The sequence below is a fragment of the Ursus maritimus genome, unplaced genomic scaffold (genome assembly GCF_017311325.1).
Source record: "Ursus maritimus isolate PB19 unplaced genomic scaffold, ASM1731132v1 scaffold_10, whole genome shotgun sequence".
NCBI lineage: Eukaryota > Metazoa > Chordata > Mammalia > Carnivora > Ursidae > Ursus > Ursus maritimus.
In genome coordinates, this window is record NW_024423344.1 from 27,489,421 (window position 1) to 27,505,243 (window position 15,823).

Below are 15,823 nucleotides of genomic sequence, written 5' to 3' on the forward strand. Positions count from 1 at the left end.
TTTTTAATGGAAAGAGAAATACTTTTTCCCTGAGGTCTCAGGCTTTCTGTTTTATTATTTTGTTCAATTTAGAAATATAAAATGTAATATTTTTTTAAAAGCATAGGTTTCCTGAAAACAAAATAATTTTACCTTTGTCATTTCTCTACACTTATTAATGTAATGCCAAATTGTATTTTTCTTGGTGTCAGAAGATAATCGGCTTTCCCTAGTCTCATGCCTGTGCTGGTTGAGCTGTCTCTGGCAAATTTGGTAATTTTGTTTGATTTGATGATTTCAGAGGAAGATCTTCTGGTTCTGTCTCATTCATATTCTCTCTCTCTGTCTCCATCTCCCTCTGTCTTTCTGTGTCTCTCAACATTAAGCTCTTTGAAGACAGACAGGTCATGGGTAAAACCTTATCATCCATTCAGTAGCCATGTCCTCCCTAAGATGGAAAGACAATGATTTGTAGTTTAAAACTGGCGGCTACACAGAGTGGAAAAATGGAGGACGTAATCACAAATCCTTAACAACATTTTGTGTTTGAGAAATGGCCAGCCCTGCTTTTTGTCCTCTGTGGTGCACGCCAAATGGAAATTTTTCCTTTCTTGCAGTGATTTCACTTCTTTAGCATATATGTACATCTATGCCCTTATTACACTAATGGGTCTGCTTAATGGGTCTGGAGATGCTGTTATTTATAGATTTCAGCTCATTCAAAGAACAGCTGCAAGAAGTCTCACCGAGGGGGAGTATCACTGTAACCTGATTATGACCCTACATTGGTTGCCAGGGGGGTGTGGGATCTTAGATCTGGGAGAACGACTTGTTAAGTGCACCAAAAGCTTATCTGGAAGGATCTAACATTTTTTAAAATTGTCTTCCTTTGACACTTTAAATTCGTCTGTGTTCTAGTTTCCAAAAGCAATTTCCCCTTTTGTGTTCTTTAGCTTTCAAACCTCCAGCCTTTGGAATTGGACTCTGGAACTGAAGTTTATCCCTTTGCTCCTTTATTCTTTCCTTCTTTCTCATTTTATTTTCCTTTTTAATTTCCTTTCTTCCTTTATGACTGAATTCACTTGAAAAACGTATTATGTGTATGTATATATACACACATGTAATTTGTATTTTTAATACATTTTGTAAATTTATAAACATAACTTTATATTGTTTTATATATTTATAAACATTAATATACTCTTTCTATATTTATAAACATAATTTATATATTACATATACATTATGTATTATATGTAACTATTATATATACATAGCTATATATTACACTTTACATATATAATTACATATGATGGGTCAACTCATCCCCCTCAGTAATGGGTATCTATAAATATAGATATATATATATATAGAGAGAGAGAGAGAGAGGGTAAACACATGCACATCTGTCACATTTGGGGTACTGTGCTTGCTAGCTGCAAGGTATGCAAAGATGACTAGTCACCTGAATCATTGTAAGCTTGTTGTTTATTAGGGACATAGACATAAACAACTAATTCAAATACGAAGTCACAAACACTGGTATAAAGGTCCAGGGAGCTATGGGAGCACACTGGAGGGAGTACCTATCTCCTTTGTCTTCTTGTTTAAAGAACAAACTAAAAGCTACAAACAACAGGAATGGCATCTGTCCTCAGGTGCGCTGTGCTGTTGTGTATGTCAAATCATGACACTTTTGAAAAGAGGTCAGTGATTTTATAAATATATGAGTAATGGGTTAGATATTAAAGAAGACCTTTTGATTTCATGGCTTTGCCAGAACTTGCTGTAAGGTTGAGCCCTGCCTGAATTGTTCTTTGCCCAGTTCCAACTTCTGCCCATAACCGTCTCCAAGAGGTGACTTTTCTCTCCATCACTGAGAAGGATCTTTGTATCTTTCCTTGATAGAATATTCCCACTTTATAATTCGCTCATCAGAAATCCCCCCATAAAATCTAATTCTTCATCAAATCCGGTTAAATCTAAATCTCTTCTTCAAAATTAATCTTTTTATTCCCACTAACCAGGAGATACTGATCACTCATAACCAACATCCTGTATAATTAACAGCCCTGAAAATGTTATCATGACTTATCATGTGGCCCCTTAGGTAATCTTCATAATCAGATGCTCCCCTAAAGCACACCCACCACCCCAAAAATTACTCCTATCTAAGAATTAAGGGCTGTAGACTTTACAGGCATTTCTGTAGAGGGCGCAAGAAAATGCTTGTATACGTTGCCTGCTTCCCAATGAGCCACCTGAAAATCTGCTTCAGTCATTTCTCTTCTCCGAAGTACCTTTTTCCCATGGGTGGCCCCCAAGACCCTTCTTTCTTTCACTTCAGAGTGCTTAGCCTTGGTGTCCTCTCTTACCACGTTTTGCAAAAACAGTTCCACTCTGCCTCAAAACTTGCGGATGCCACTCACTTCCTAGATCCGTAAAGCATGAAGGCCTAGCACGTGGCAGGACCCATTCTCCTTAGAAGCTAAGTAATCCCTCTACAGCAATTAGAGCGTGTCCTTTGGGATCCTTTTGTATTTGAAGAAAGAATAGAATTTTATAAAACAGAAGAAAGACATTAAGATTTTCTAGTTGTTTCTCAGTGGGAGAATTGGTCTGAATTACTTGGTTTACCATTACAGGAAGCAGAAATGTCTCCCTTATAATTCATAGACGGTTGCTTAAAACTCCTGGAGTTAATACAGAAGTAACATCTCTTCAACAATATTCCATATTTTTTTAAACTAGGGAACATTTCTGTAACCTTGAGAGTATCCTACTGATTACATGAACATCAAAGTGAAATATTTTCTTCGTGCTGGAAAAGGAAAGGAGAACTTTGGATGGGAATGCATTTCTCTTTTTGCTATAAGTATAAGCCACGATAATGCTAATGAATAATTCCTATAAAATAAGATTCAGATGTCATATGAAATAAGTTTCCTTTGGAATCAACTCTTAACAACACGTTAATAAATATGATTTTCTCACTATAATTACTTTTCTGTTGAAGTGGCATGAACCTGAGGACTTAACATCAAACAAAATCATTCTTTTAAATTAAAAAGAAAGAGAATTTTCAAAAGTTAGCTCATCTCCACCCCATTTTATAGCAACCTATGCTTTGTGAACAGTTATAGATGGGTTTTCTTATTCATAGCGTGTGTGTATCCTTGGGACCTGGAAAAGTTGGACCGGGTTAGCTAGAGTTGTGCTATTGACAGTGAGAGAAGCATGTGCCATTTGTTTGTTTGTTTGGTTGTTTTTGAGGAGGGGAGGGGGAAAAATAGTATTTGTATAGGTTCAGTGAGTTTCAAAAATTACTTGACCCATTGATAAATCCTGAGGATAAATAGAGCTTGTTGAACAGTTATGAAATCGAGTATGAGGTTTCGTACTTGAACATACCTTAACAAAGAACGGGTTAGATTTCAGTTGAACCCTGGATAAAGCTGCATTCTGTACATCTGATTGTTTTGTGATGATCGTATCGCACTAAAAGCTGTAAATTCAAACTGCCAATTTCATAATTGGTCATCAGTTTCTCAAAAGCTTTCATAGTTGCATAGACAGAAAAAAACCTAGAGGAAAAATATCATGCATCTTTTAAATCACATTTTATTATTTTATAAAGGATTTGTAGAAAATGAAGAAGCATTCTGCTACCATTTAGGTGTGGCATAGAAAACTAGGGCAATGCTTACTTTTAGAAATATCAAGTGTTACTCACTGTTTTAGAATTAATTGCATAATTATCCAGTCGAACAGTAAGATCCCAGGGTACCTTAATAGAAACACTACACTTCCAAATAAAATAATAATAATTAGCACCTACTATATTCCAAGTACTTTATTAGCTATAATTTTTTAACTCCCCACATCTCTGTGTGTAAATAAACACCATTAAAATTATTAATCTTTTCTATAGTCTAGAAATAAGAAAACTAAGGCAGAGAAATTGATTTGAATGATAAATTAGGCATTATGGCTTTGAGTCATCTAAAGAGGCAGGTATTCAATAGGAACAATAGATGTTAGAGTATGAAAATCACTCTTCCCACTATTCATGAATTACTAGGCAGTAATTAATTAAAAATATCATCTTTCATCTGAGCATCAAGGAAATTTACATTTTTAAAAGAATTGCATGGCATCCCTGAGACTCTTGAATATGTGTAAGATGTTCTAGAACTTACTTTAGAGTTACCATTCTGGATACATGGTAGCGACATGAAGTTGTATGACATTGAAACCATTGGGTTGGTAGATTAAAGACATGCAATAAATGTCCAAGAGTTTCATTAGGGGATACATTCAGGTTTACAAACCGCATCTTGCCAACAAAGCAGTGGGGTTTTGTTTGTTTTTGTTTCACTGATGCTCTCAATGAAATATCGTCTGTTTAGGATGGGCATGAAAGTGTGGGTAGGCGCTATGGATCCCCATGACATTTCATGCCCCTTTGTAACACCGTAATCACTAAAGAGAAAACTACCATCGGAACAGACAGTTACGGAGCCATGGAAAGCTGACACCATCCTTGAAATACTGTTGCAAAAAGGGAAGGTGAAATATGGCTGGTCAGGTACAAGTTGTAAAGTCTACAAAGTAACGGGATGTTCTCCGCTATAATGTTCCAGAACCGTAGGCTCATTGGACAGAAAGTTGTGATTAATGCCCATTTGGGGAGAACCTGAGCTGGAAGGAAGCCAGCCAACTAAACTTCATTTGGGTAGATAAGTAAGACAAATAGTGACCTTGCAATGATCTGAAATGACTCCACTACATGGCCATTCGAGCCAAAGAATGAGCAGTGTAGCCGGACTCTTGCTGCGGTGATGTGAACGGGTTGGAGGTGGAGAGGGGAAAGTGCTTTGAAGTTTCATTGCAGAAATATAGCTGGTGTGTGGGTAGCCAAAGGGCACACTTTTAGGTTAGTTATGTCTTTATGTTACTGAGTTGATTTTCTATGGTGAGACTTGTGCCATGGCTTCCATTGCCCAAGATAATTGATTCGCTATAGGTAAGCATCTCCGTTCATTTGGGTAGTGGAGTTTAACTGCAAGGTATAAAACATTTGTCCTGAGTGCAGTTTGCTCCCAAAGTTGAATTGTTTTCTGCCGCATGACGATGTTTCACCTTCCTGACAAACTGTTGGAAAAAAATTCCCCACTATCTTGCGTGCCCCTCTGGTCTCGGACTAGGGTTTTGGGGAGACCATGGAAACAATTTGCTCATTTTATCCACCTATCCTTGAAATAGTGAAATCTGAGCTTCCATTTGAACTTAACTTTCACTCAACAGGCAATGAGTTTTCTTTGACAGTGTAGTGTTCAAAGGAATTACTGATTCTTGTACCTAAGAATCAAAGAAATAAAAGACCATACCATAAAAGGGCCAGACTTTGCACTAGACATGCCCAAACGGGCCATAACCTCTAATTCTAAAATATGCATTGGCAGAAACATGGATTAGAAAGATTTCTAAATTTATACCTAAATAAAAAGAAATAATTAAATTCTATTGTTATATCAAATCTACTTAAAATTCAAACTTCTCAGATCACACATCTAAGTGGTGTGCTTTGGCTTTCAGTTTTCAGCTGGGGAAGGTGCGCTTAAAATATATATTATGAAAAACTATGTAGGTATGAATGGTGTGGTTTTGCATTTTTAAGGATGGAGAGAAGGCGCAGCATTTTAGAAACAGTGTGCTGTAAAGGGACCCTTTCCTTTGCAGCTTTACTTACTGTTTTCTTGTTATTTGTTTTTATTAGAAAAGTGCTCTGAAAAGTTTAATAAAAATACGTGTGTGTGTGTGTGTGTGTGTGTGTGTGTATGTGTGTGTGTGTATGCTGTGAGACTTCAGGGAAAATTCAGACCAAACAAATTGTGGCCTGTTCACTTTATCTCCATAGAACTAAAAGAAACAACTGCGTGCCTTTGCTGCCCAACATTCTCTCACTCTTCTTTTATGAGCCGCCTGCTATTCCTTCCTCTTGCCTTTCCGGACTATTGTCATTTGGGCGCACTCCTTCACCAGCCTGGCCGCCAAAGAGCTTGTCTCGCCTTTCTCTTCCCCTTCCCTACTTTTTCCCCCCTCTGAATACATTTCATAGACGACCGTCTTCCAAAATAACAACATCAATTAATTTTTTAACTTAAAAAAAAAATCGTGTTCAGCCCCGAGTCTGCCCTCTCCATTGATGTGTAGTGTGTGGAAGAGGCTGTGCCGGGGCTGATAAGCCCGGTCTGTGATGTCTCTACAGGAGGAGGCAAGGCCCCCGGCGCGCGCTCGCCAATTCAGGCAGCCCGGCCCCAGGTGAGCTGACAGCTGGCCCGCCCAGCGCTGAGAGCTGTGCACCCCGGCAGGAGGGGGCTGCTGGGGCGTGGGAAGCAGCGCTTGCCCTGGGCCCCTGCCCGGGACTCTGTGACCCGCACTTGTCCCTTGTCCTTTGTCTGTTTTTGCATAGACAGCAGTTCTGTCCTCGAAGGCTCCCTCAGTTCACCGTCACGATCGCTCACCACACTGCTTTCCCCTTTTGCAGAATCCGATGACCTGCGTGGGGACCCTGCACTCAGCCATCAGAGCGCTCCTGCCGCCCAGGATGCTCGTAATTCAGTAGTAGATGCAGGTGGCGTTGAAAGCATCACCCGGTGTCCCCAGCCGCTTCCTCCGATGATGGCTGCAGGTAAATGTCGGGCGCGGCCAGCACAGGTCACAAGCAAGGCGTTTTGAGGCCTTAGTGGAAAAGCTTGCCGGGCCGTGAACAGATGCATTGACCCGGGCACCTGGGATCCTTAAAGAAACCAGGCCGTGGTTTACGTCAAGTGTACGTCAAGAAGCATTAAGTCAGATTTCACATATTTTGCTGAGGGTTTTTTTTTTTTTTAAGCTCTGTGTTATTTGTTTTTAATATTATTTATTTGCTTATTTTGTTTTGATGAAAAGTCTGAACTTAGAAGAAATATTTTGGAAGAGTCATTTTAGGAAGACACCTGTGTTTCCTTGATGTAATGATCCAAAAAGCTTAGAAGGGAAAGAATATGTTACAAAGTAATGCTAATGAATTCAGTCAGGACCAGTTTGGCTGCTTGACAATGTTTTTAAAGATTCTATTAATTAGTTAGAAGGTGTGCCTGCTCCCCAAATTCTACTCAGAAGCAGATGATTCTATTTATTTTTAGTCTAAGCCAATTGACTTGTTTTACCAAAGGAGTAGTCCTGCTTTGCCTCTCGACCTTGGAACTTAACTAGTGTTTTTTCACTAGAGAAAGAAGCCATTCTTCATTTTTTTTTTTTTCCAGGAGTACTTTCTTAATGGCATGCTGTGTACAGTACGAACCACATGTCATTAAGTTTCCTCCCAGAATGTATTTGGAAACTCTTTATGTTTACGTCTGGAGCAAACATTGCCATAGATTACAGTGCTTTAGTTTTGTGTGGTTTGGGAATGTGCTAAACCAAGTCTCCCATCTCCAGAAACGTGCTCTCCTTTAAAACAAACACTCTCGCCCGTGGACTGGAAGTCATAGTTTTTTTCTCCCCACAGCAGCCGATGGTCTGGGGAGTATAGCGATAGACACCACGCAGCTCAACATGTCCGTGACAGATCCCACAGCCTGGGCCACCGCCATGAATAACCTGGGCATGGTTCCCGTGGGGCTGCCTGGACAGCAGCTTGTGTCCGGTAAGCTTGGGTTCGGAGGGTATGGGTGACAGGTGCCCAGTCGTCTCCCTCACACGCGAGTGTGGGGCAGAGTCTGTGATTTATGACAGAGGCGTGTTCGGCAGCTTGCGCTGGAGGTTCTCCTCCTCATCCCCTCGCTCTCCTGCCTAAGAGCTGCTCTCAGGAAAAAGCCACAGGCCGTACGTATGCTCTAGCATTGCCATATCAAGTTCAGATTTTAAACTGCTACGGAGAAGAGTTACCATTTGCTTTCTAATTTGCAAAACTCTTTCACATACATTATACCCTTTGATTGCACAGTCATCTTTTTGAGGCAAGTAGATCTTGTTGTTTATTTATTTATTACTGTTCCCGTTTAAAAGACAGGGAAACAGAGGATAAGCTTTCTAGGTGGATTTTCCGGCACTGAAGTAGCAGAACTAGAAACCCAACTCAGCTGACTCCGGAGTCACATTTTCCCATCACACTTTGGAATCATATTACGGTGCATTCAATAGGGAAGATGTTTACAAACGTCACAGAGTAGAAGGCCGGTTAACATTTCATCAAGTAATCTAATACATGTTTATTGAGGATTTTCCATGCGCCCTGCAACAAGTACTTTGGGAAACAGAATAAATATACACATACGTAAGTGTCTTTGAGGACTGGGTCTCCCTAAATTGCAAAACACAGCAACAAAAAACAGCAATAATAATCATGTGCGGGATCAGGTGTTGAGTAGTGGTGCAGGCTGATAATGTAGTAATTTCCAGAAAGACGAATCACAGGAGGTGTAAGAGAAGAAATGATCAGGGAGGTAGGACTTGAGCTGCCTGGGAAGATACAGAAGATTTGCAGTGTTCACTCACTCACTCACTCGCTCACCGGTTCATTCAGCAAGTATTTATTGAGTTACTGTCCTGGTGCGGGGGCCTCCAGCTATAAACAAAGCAGGTGTGGTCCCCGTCCTCCCGGAATTTGCGATGGAAAGGTGACAGTCAGTATTTACGCTGTGGTGATTGTTTTAATGTCAGAGGAACAATTCACTTTTGCCCGTCAAGTTAGAGGAGGGTAGATGGTATGCACCAGGTAGCAACCTTTTGGAGAGGTTGTTTCTACACCCACAGACCTGTGTATTTTGTGCTGAGTTGACCAAGCATTTGTTGGTTGGTGGGTTTGTTGTTGTACCCTTTTAATAGTGTCCGTAGATAGAAAATTCTAAACTACTTATAGAGAATTACATGTGTGGATACCGACACATGTATGTATTTCCACGTGGTTTATTTTTTCATATAAGAAGAAAGAACATGAGAGAAGACAGGTGGCAGGGGAAAGTGGGAGACAGGAAAAGGAAACTCAAAAGACTGAGTTACAGGGGCACCTGAGTGGCTTAGTCAGTTAAGCGTCGCTTGGTTTTGGTTCAGATCTTGATCTCAGGGTTGTGAGATCGAGCCCCACATTGGCCTCTGTGCTCAGTGGAGAGTTTGCTTAAATATTCGCTCCCTCTGCCCCTCTCCCAACTCATGGGCATGTGCAGTCTCTGCCTCTCTTTCTCTCTCTCTCTCTCTCTGTAAAATAAATAAATAAATCTTTAAAAAAAAAAAGATTGAGTTACAAAGAATTATACTTAGGATATTTATAAAATTCTCCAAAATATAAAATTTATGTGGAATTAAGGATTAGTCTGGTGCAGGATGTGTATATATGTATATAAGTGACATTTCCTATGGTTTGAACATGCTTTTATCCAGACCCCTTTTCCCTAAAGCTTAACCCAGACAGATACTTCCTTCTACTAACTTCAAAGTAAAGATTTGTATTTTTCCACCCAAATTTTCCCAACTGCCTAATTGAAATATGCATCTAGCAGAAATTACTCGTCTCCACCTCCCACCGCTCTCAGAAAATGTTGTGTAACTTCCAGAATAAGCCACAACCTCAATAATTCATTATTTTTTCTTATGATTTTGAGTCTTCTGACATTTTAACCATGACCAATTTATGATTTTCCCAGCAACTTACCATGAAAAGAATTACAGCCCTGCTCGTTATAGAAGATTTACCGTATCTGCCCCGAATTACGTCCTCTATCTCCTGTATTAGCCAGACTGCTTAAACTGTTTTTGAGCCTTTCAGGGTCTTCCTGGGCACCCCGTCATCACACTGTATTCTGCCCATGGAACAGCACTTTGCTTTGGTCCCAGAGCTGCCGGCTGACTCTGTCTCAGGGTCGGACGCGGTTTCATTCACTTCGTGTGTATGTGTTTTTTTTCCAGTCTTTTTTCCATCCACATGGAACCATCTGCAATACAAAATGTCTTTTCCATCCAAATGGAATCATATGAAATACAAACTACTTTATGATGAATTTTTAGTAACACCTTATCCTAAATTATTTTTCCATTTTGTTGTTTCATATTTAAGAAATTTAATCCATTGAAGGAATCTCCAGTTTATTTAACCATTCTAGTGCTTACATGTGGGCTGTTTCCATTGCTTTACTCTTCCTAGCCAAGTTTCTTTGGAGAACTTAATCTCTTGAAGCTCGTAGAAGCATTTTACCTTTCCTGTGAAATGATGGTTATGTCTATTTCATGGGACTGTTGTGAGATTTTAATAGGATAACTTACATGCAATAACCGTATGGTACCTACACATAGTAAGCATTCATTAAATATTAACTCTTATTCCTTCCTTCTGTTTTGCTCTTAAAAAAAAAAAACATATTACATGAACATTTCCATGCATAGAGCTTTTCAGCAATTAGAATTATTATCCTTGGATAGACTCCTATGTGTTGAACTAGTAGGTCAAAAGAAATGAACATTTTAAAGTGAAATACTGGAAAATTAATTTCCAAAATATACGTGTGTATTTAATATTTATTCACTAATTTGATATGTGAAGATGGCATCCTATTATTTTGCCTTAAATTCTTTTATAACTACCCTTTGTAAATTACTTACTTTTCCTCCCTATCTTCTACTCACGCTTCCTCTTTTGTACATGCATTACTTTCATACTGTATCATACATTTATCACAGAGTTCTTGGTGGAATTTTTTGGTTTTTTGGTTCATTTGTTTTTAGTTGTTAATGATTAAGCATTTTAATCTTTGGAATTCCTATTTCCTAAAAATACTTATCTAGTCTGTTTTTTGCCCCTTAAAGCTGTTTGTTTTTTTTAATATGTTTAACTTTTCCTTGATGAGTTCTTTATTTCCAACTACCGAAAGGCTTGGCCCAGTTAGAAGTTGATAGGTATTCCCGATTTTCTGTGTCTCCGTTGGTTACTTCCTTCCTTGATCAAACATTCCATTCTTATGTATATTTTCATCTACTCTTGAAGTGTCTGGTCTGTACTACTGATCTGTTTTTGTCCCAGCACCACACTGTTTCAGCTCTGATAGCTCTATCGAGTATTTATATGACATATCTTGTGCTTTTCTTACCGAACCCCTTGGGCACGGCGGCTCGATCCTTTCAACACAGCCATAGCCTGCCACGGCCGGCCACCTGTGGAAGTCTTCAGTGTTCCTGTGGAATGTGAGACGCAGGCCTGACTGTCTCAGAAGGGCTTAAAGATTATTTAGTGTGGCCTGCCTCCCAGGACATCTCAGCTCAACTGTCTCTGACAGGATTATGGAGAGGCTGGATTTTAGGAGCACCTGGCCTCCTCCCAAAGTTTCTGGTATTTCTAAATGACCGACCCCTCTCCCCATATTGGTTAAAACTACATTGATACCCAGTCCCGTGCCTTACTACTCCTTGTGCTTACTGAGAGATTAAAATTGTCAGCGAAGGAAGGCACACCATTTTCATATCCTCTGATTTTATCAGGAAGATTTCCCAGGAGATCAGCTCACTTACCACCGTGGCAGGGCGCCTTTCTGACGTGCTGTTCTGACTCCCACAGCTACACCGTCTCCATTTTCCTCCCCTCTGTCATTCCCCACGCGTGCCCACCATGATTCCATCCCCACTCTCATGAACTTGCTGCTTACCCTCTTCCTATCTTAAAATCATTACATTGACCTGGTTTCTTTTGTCCAAAACATGCCGTTCTATTGTTTTACTCCAGCCCAAATCCCATACTTCTGTGTCTCGGTTTATGATAACATAATGTTTACCTCCTTATGTCATTGTTTCGTGTTTATTTTATTCCCCATACTTTTAGTTTTGTGAAATTTTTAATTTTTATGCATTTCAATACTTTATGCATTGATATAGATCCAGACTTTCTAAAGTGGTCTGTTAGAACATCAGTGCCACGTGGCTGTTAGGTAGAGTGGGTGTCATTTGAGTATTTACCTGGCCAAACAGCCGTGGCAGATTCAGGGTTTAAAACAGATAGGTTGCTTTCTTTGTGAGTTTCCTCAAAGCCTGAACTATGCTAATGTGCAACATACAGTTTCAAAGAGTGGTACCTAATACATTGGCTTCCCCAAACTTAGCTTAGTTTTAAAAAAAAAAAAAATCTCTTGTCATCTCGTGAGACACTAGAATAGCCACGTAACCCAGATTTTCCCCATCAGCTGGGGAGATCCTTTTCCACTACATTCCGTCTTTCTATGCCATTTATGGTCTCGTGTCTATGATCTACTTTACAGTTTTGTTTATGTTTTTACTGAACAGTGTTACTACCTAATCTCAAATTTCAAAATAATTCACTTGTGGTCAGGAGTTTGCCTGAAGCCTTCTTCCCTGTGTTCTATGATACATGTCACTTTCCGGGAGCCTCCACCACGGGTGTCATCAGACAAAATCCAGAACATCAGATCATGAGCTTTGACACCATCTGTGTGACCAGCTGCTCCCTTCCTATCCACCCTGGCTTCTTCTCCAAAGTTATAATCATCAATTGGAAGAGTTGAAAAAGCAGCAGCTGAGTCCCCAGGTTTTAAGTTTCTTGTCCGGGCCTGCATGGGAATTGGTAATACTTCCTGGATAGTCTCTGGCCATGAGATTATACCTTGCTTTTCTCTAAACTTTTTGAAATTTTCTTACCTAATTTCAAAATCTTTCAGTGAGATGGAAAATGAAAGCAACAGAGAACTTCAAGCAGCACCTTTTAGAGAGCTTGGCTACCATACACCAGGCTATCTCTAGCCCCATAACTATGCCCATGTCAGGGAGTGTCACCACTCATATGTGAAGGGACTAAAGAAAGGAAGTTTGCTGGTTTGAGTATTATTTTTTTTTAAGATTTTATTTATTTATTTGACAGAGAGAGAGAGCACAAGCAGGGGGAGCAGCAGAGGGAGAGGGAGAAGCAGGTTTCCCGCTGAGCAGGGAGCCCGATGCGGGACTCGATCCCGGGTCCCTGGGATCATGACCTGAGCCAAAGACAGATGCTTAACCGACTGAGCCATCCAGGTGCCCCAAGTATTATTTTTGTGTTAAAAAACAAGTATGTGGGACAGTTTGTCAATAGACAGTCCATCTGAACACCTCTCCTTAGCTGTTACTTTGATTGACATACAGCTTTTACCCCAAATTTCTTGGCATGCCATTTGTTATATTTCAAATACATGTTCCAAAAAGGCACCACACTTCCCTATTAGCTGCAGAAAGACTATATACAAGATAGTGACACATGCCTTATCGGGGATTGACTTGGAGCCAATAAAAGATGTCTTCCCTCCTACAAAGATCTGCGAACACTCTGAATTGTCCCTCAGCTCACCCTTTGCTGTTTCTTCTTCAGAAGCTCTAGTTCGCCATCGCTGCTTCCATTCCTGCCACTCCGAGAAGAGATGAGCTTTAAAACTCATGGGGAGGCCGGGATGGGCTACAGCTTCCTCTCTGTCCTCTCCTTCCCCTCTTCATTCACTCAGGCTTCCACTCGTTTTCATTCCTCTCTGCTTGCTCAGAAGATTTTTTCTTGTTTCTTCCTCGGGTTGTTTAATCCTCCCAGGAACACCTTGATCCTCTTTAATATGCCCAGATATGAGGAGGCATGTGTTAAATCCTTTCATCTCCCGGAGCATCGCTCTTAACTGGGATTTATTGAGCCAGACGTTGTGCTGAATGCTGGGAATACGAGACATAGACCTTTCAGAGCCTAGCAGGAGAAACAGAGAAGAGTAAAGAAGCTAATACAAATCAACATGATGGGTGGTTCTGCCACTAGCAGATAAAGGGTGCTAGAGGATGTCACCGAGGAGTGTTAAGCAGGGAGTAACGTGATTAGAGTTGCATTTTTACAGAGAACTTTTGTAAGTCCTAGAGAGAATGGATGGAGAGTGGGAGGGTAGGTGGCAGGGAGGTCGGAGGGAAGGCTGTAGCAGTTACTCAGATAGGAGATAATAACGGCAATCAATAATAAACATGGCAGTGGAGATGGAGAAAAGTGAAGGAACCCAGGAGACGTTTAATTCCAGAAACAACAGGAATTGATGACTGAGTCCTCATAGAATGTAAGGGGAGTGAAGAATCGGCAGTGACTCCTGGGCGTCTGGCTTTGGAAATCGTGTAAATGCTAGGCTCATTTGCTAGGATGGAGAAGGCTGGAAGAGAAGCGATGGGGGAAGAGGGCATGATTCCTTTTGCATGTGTTGAGTTTGAAGAACAGTCAGATCTGAGGGTCTAGAGTTCATGAGAGAAGGGATGGCGGGGATGTGTCTTTGGCAGTCCTAGCCCATGGATGGTCACTGACTCCCTTCTCCCCCCAGTCATGCTTTTGCTGTGAAATTATAAATAAGCCCTCAGCGGCTCATGCAGGTGTCAGTCCGACCCCCAACTGAGTCTCCAAATATCTGTTTCATCTGTTTCCTCTCCAGACCCAGGAGAGGTGGATTCCTGCCCATCAGTGGGCTCCAAGGTCTGGAATGAGAGAAGCAGTCAGAGATTTAAAACATATCATCTAAGAATCTATGCCTGAAACCATCTCATCAGCTTACAGAGACGCTCAGATGGGCTTTCTGTTGGTAAACCATACCACATACTTGTTTTTAAGATGAAAGTAATACTCAACCCAGCAAGGTTCCTTGCTCTAGACCCTTCGCATGTTAATGGCGGCACTCCGACCACAGGCGTGATGAAGGGGATGCAGACAGCCTGGTGCATAGTGGCCGGGCTCTCGAAAAGATGATGCTCAGAGTCTTCTTTTGTTCTTATTTTCCATCTTGCTGAAAGATTTTTCATTATCAAATGTCAGAAAACAAAGAGGCCCTCGACTTATGTTTCACAATTTATCCACCTGATTTCATGTATTCTTGACAGCTCAGTTCCACATCCCACAGTTATTTACCCTGTTCTCCCCGGGACATTAGGACAGTACATCAGTGTATTCATTCATTCTCCACAGTATTGCAGAAGGTTCGAAATGCACAACATATTTTACAAGGCCCTAAGGAGGCAGCAGTTTGCACGACAGACAGGTGACACTCCTGTGGAGCATTCATATTTCTAAAGAAGCAGATGTTGTTCAAACAACTGTGTAAATGATTGTTTCATTACAACAGCGAAATGTTACAAAAGAGTGATGGGGAGCCCAACTTGGCTTGGAGGTATTGGAGGGTGTCCAGAAAAGTTCCTCTAAAGAAGTAATATTTGGGCCAAGCACCCAAGGACGAATTAGAGTTTACCAGGTAGCAGGAGGGAAGAACAGGAAGAAAGAAGGGGCATCTGGGAAGATGAGAAATTCTGTAAGTATCAAATGTGCCATGCAAAGGCCCGAGGCAGAAGGAGCTTGGCTGCTGCAAGGAAGTGACCATGGGATGTGCGTGGCCTGGAGGGGGTGGTTGAGATGGGGTGGGGTTGGCGGGTTGGGTGGCAAGAGAGGTGTCCGGCATACATCCAGAAGGCTGCTGGGAGTCCAGAAAGAGATGGGCGAGGTAGATAGCCTGGATACACCTCCATGTGGCTGGGGTATGAGCGCCTCCCACGTGTCGGGCGTTGCTGGGCGTGCACGTGGCTGCCCTCCTAGTGCTCGGTCCATGACGTGAGCGTCTGCGGTATTTCTGGAGATGAGAGAATTTGTAGAAAGTTGTTTCCAAAAAATATTTGCTGCTTCCTGTGCTGTGTGCTATATAAGGTAATTGGCATCGCTGAAAACAAATCAAGGCTTGTCCCTAAATAACTCTCCGCAAGTAACAGCAACCTGTATCTTTGTTGGCTAGAGATGTTATAAAACGAAAATCCTTCTCAAATGCTTGCCTAACATGAT

The 15,823-nt window shown here is 41.1% G+C and overlaps 1 protein-coding gene across 4 annotated transcripts in view; it reads left to right on the forward strand.

Annotated features, from left to right (window-relative positions):
• The window catches only part of ENOX1 (ecto-NOX disulfide-thiol exchanger 1), a 541,200-nt gene that overhangs the window by 330,793 nt on the left and 194,584 nt on the right, over positions 1-15,823 (forward strand). For all 4 annotated transcript variants that reach the window (XM_040623096.1, XM_040623115.1, XM_040623105.1 and 1 more), the window contains 2 exons: positions 6,530-6,673; positions 7,535-7,672. In XM_040623096.1, coding sequence (XP_040479030.1) covers positions 6,530-6,673; positions 7,535-7,672 — 282 coding nt within the window. The remainder of the gene's footprint in view (positions 1-6,529; positions 6,674-7,534; positions 7,673-15,823) is intronic.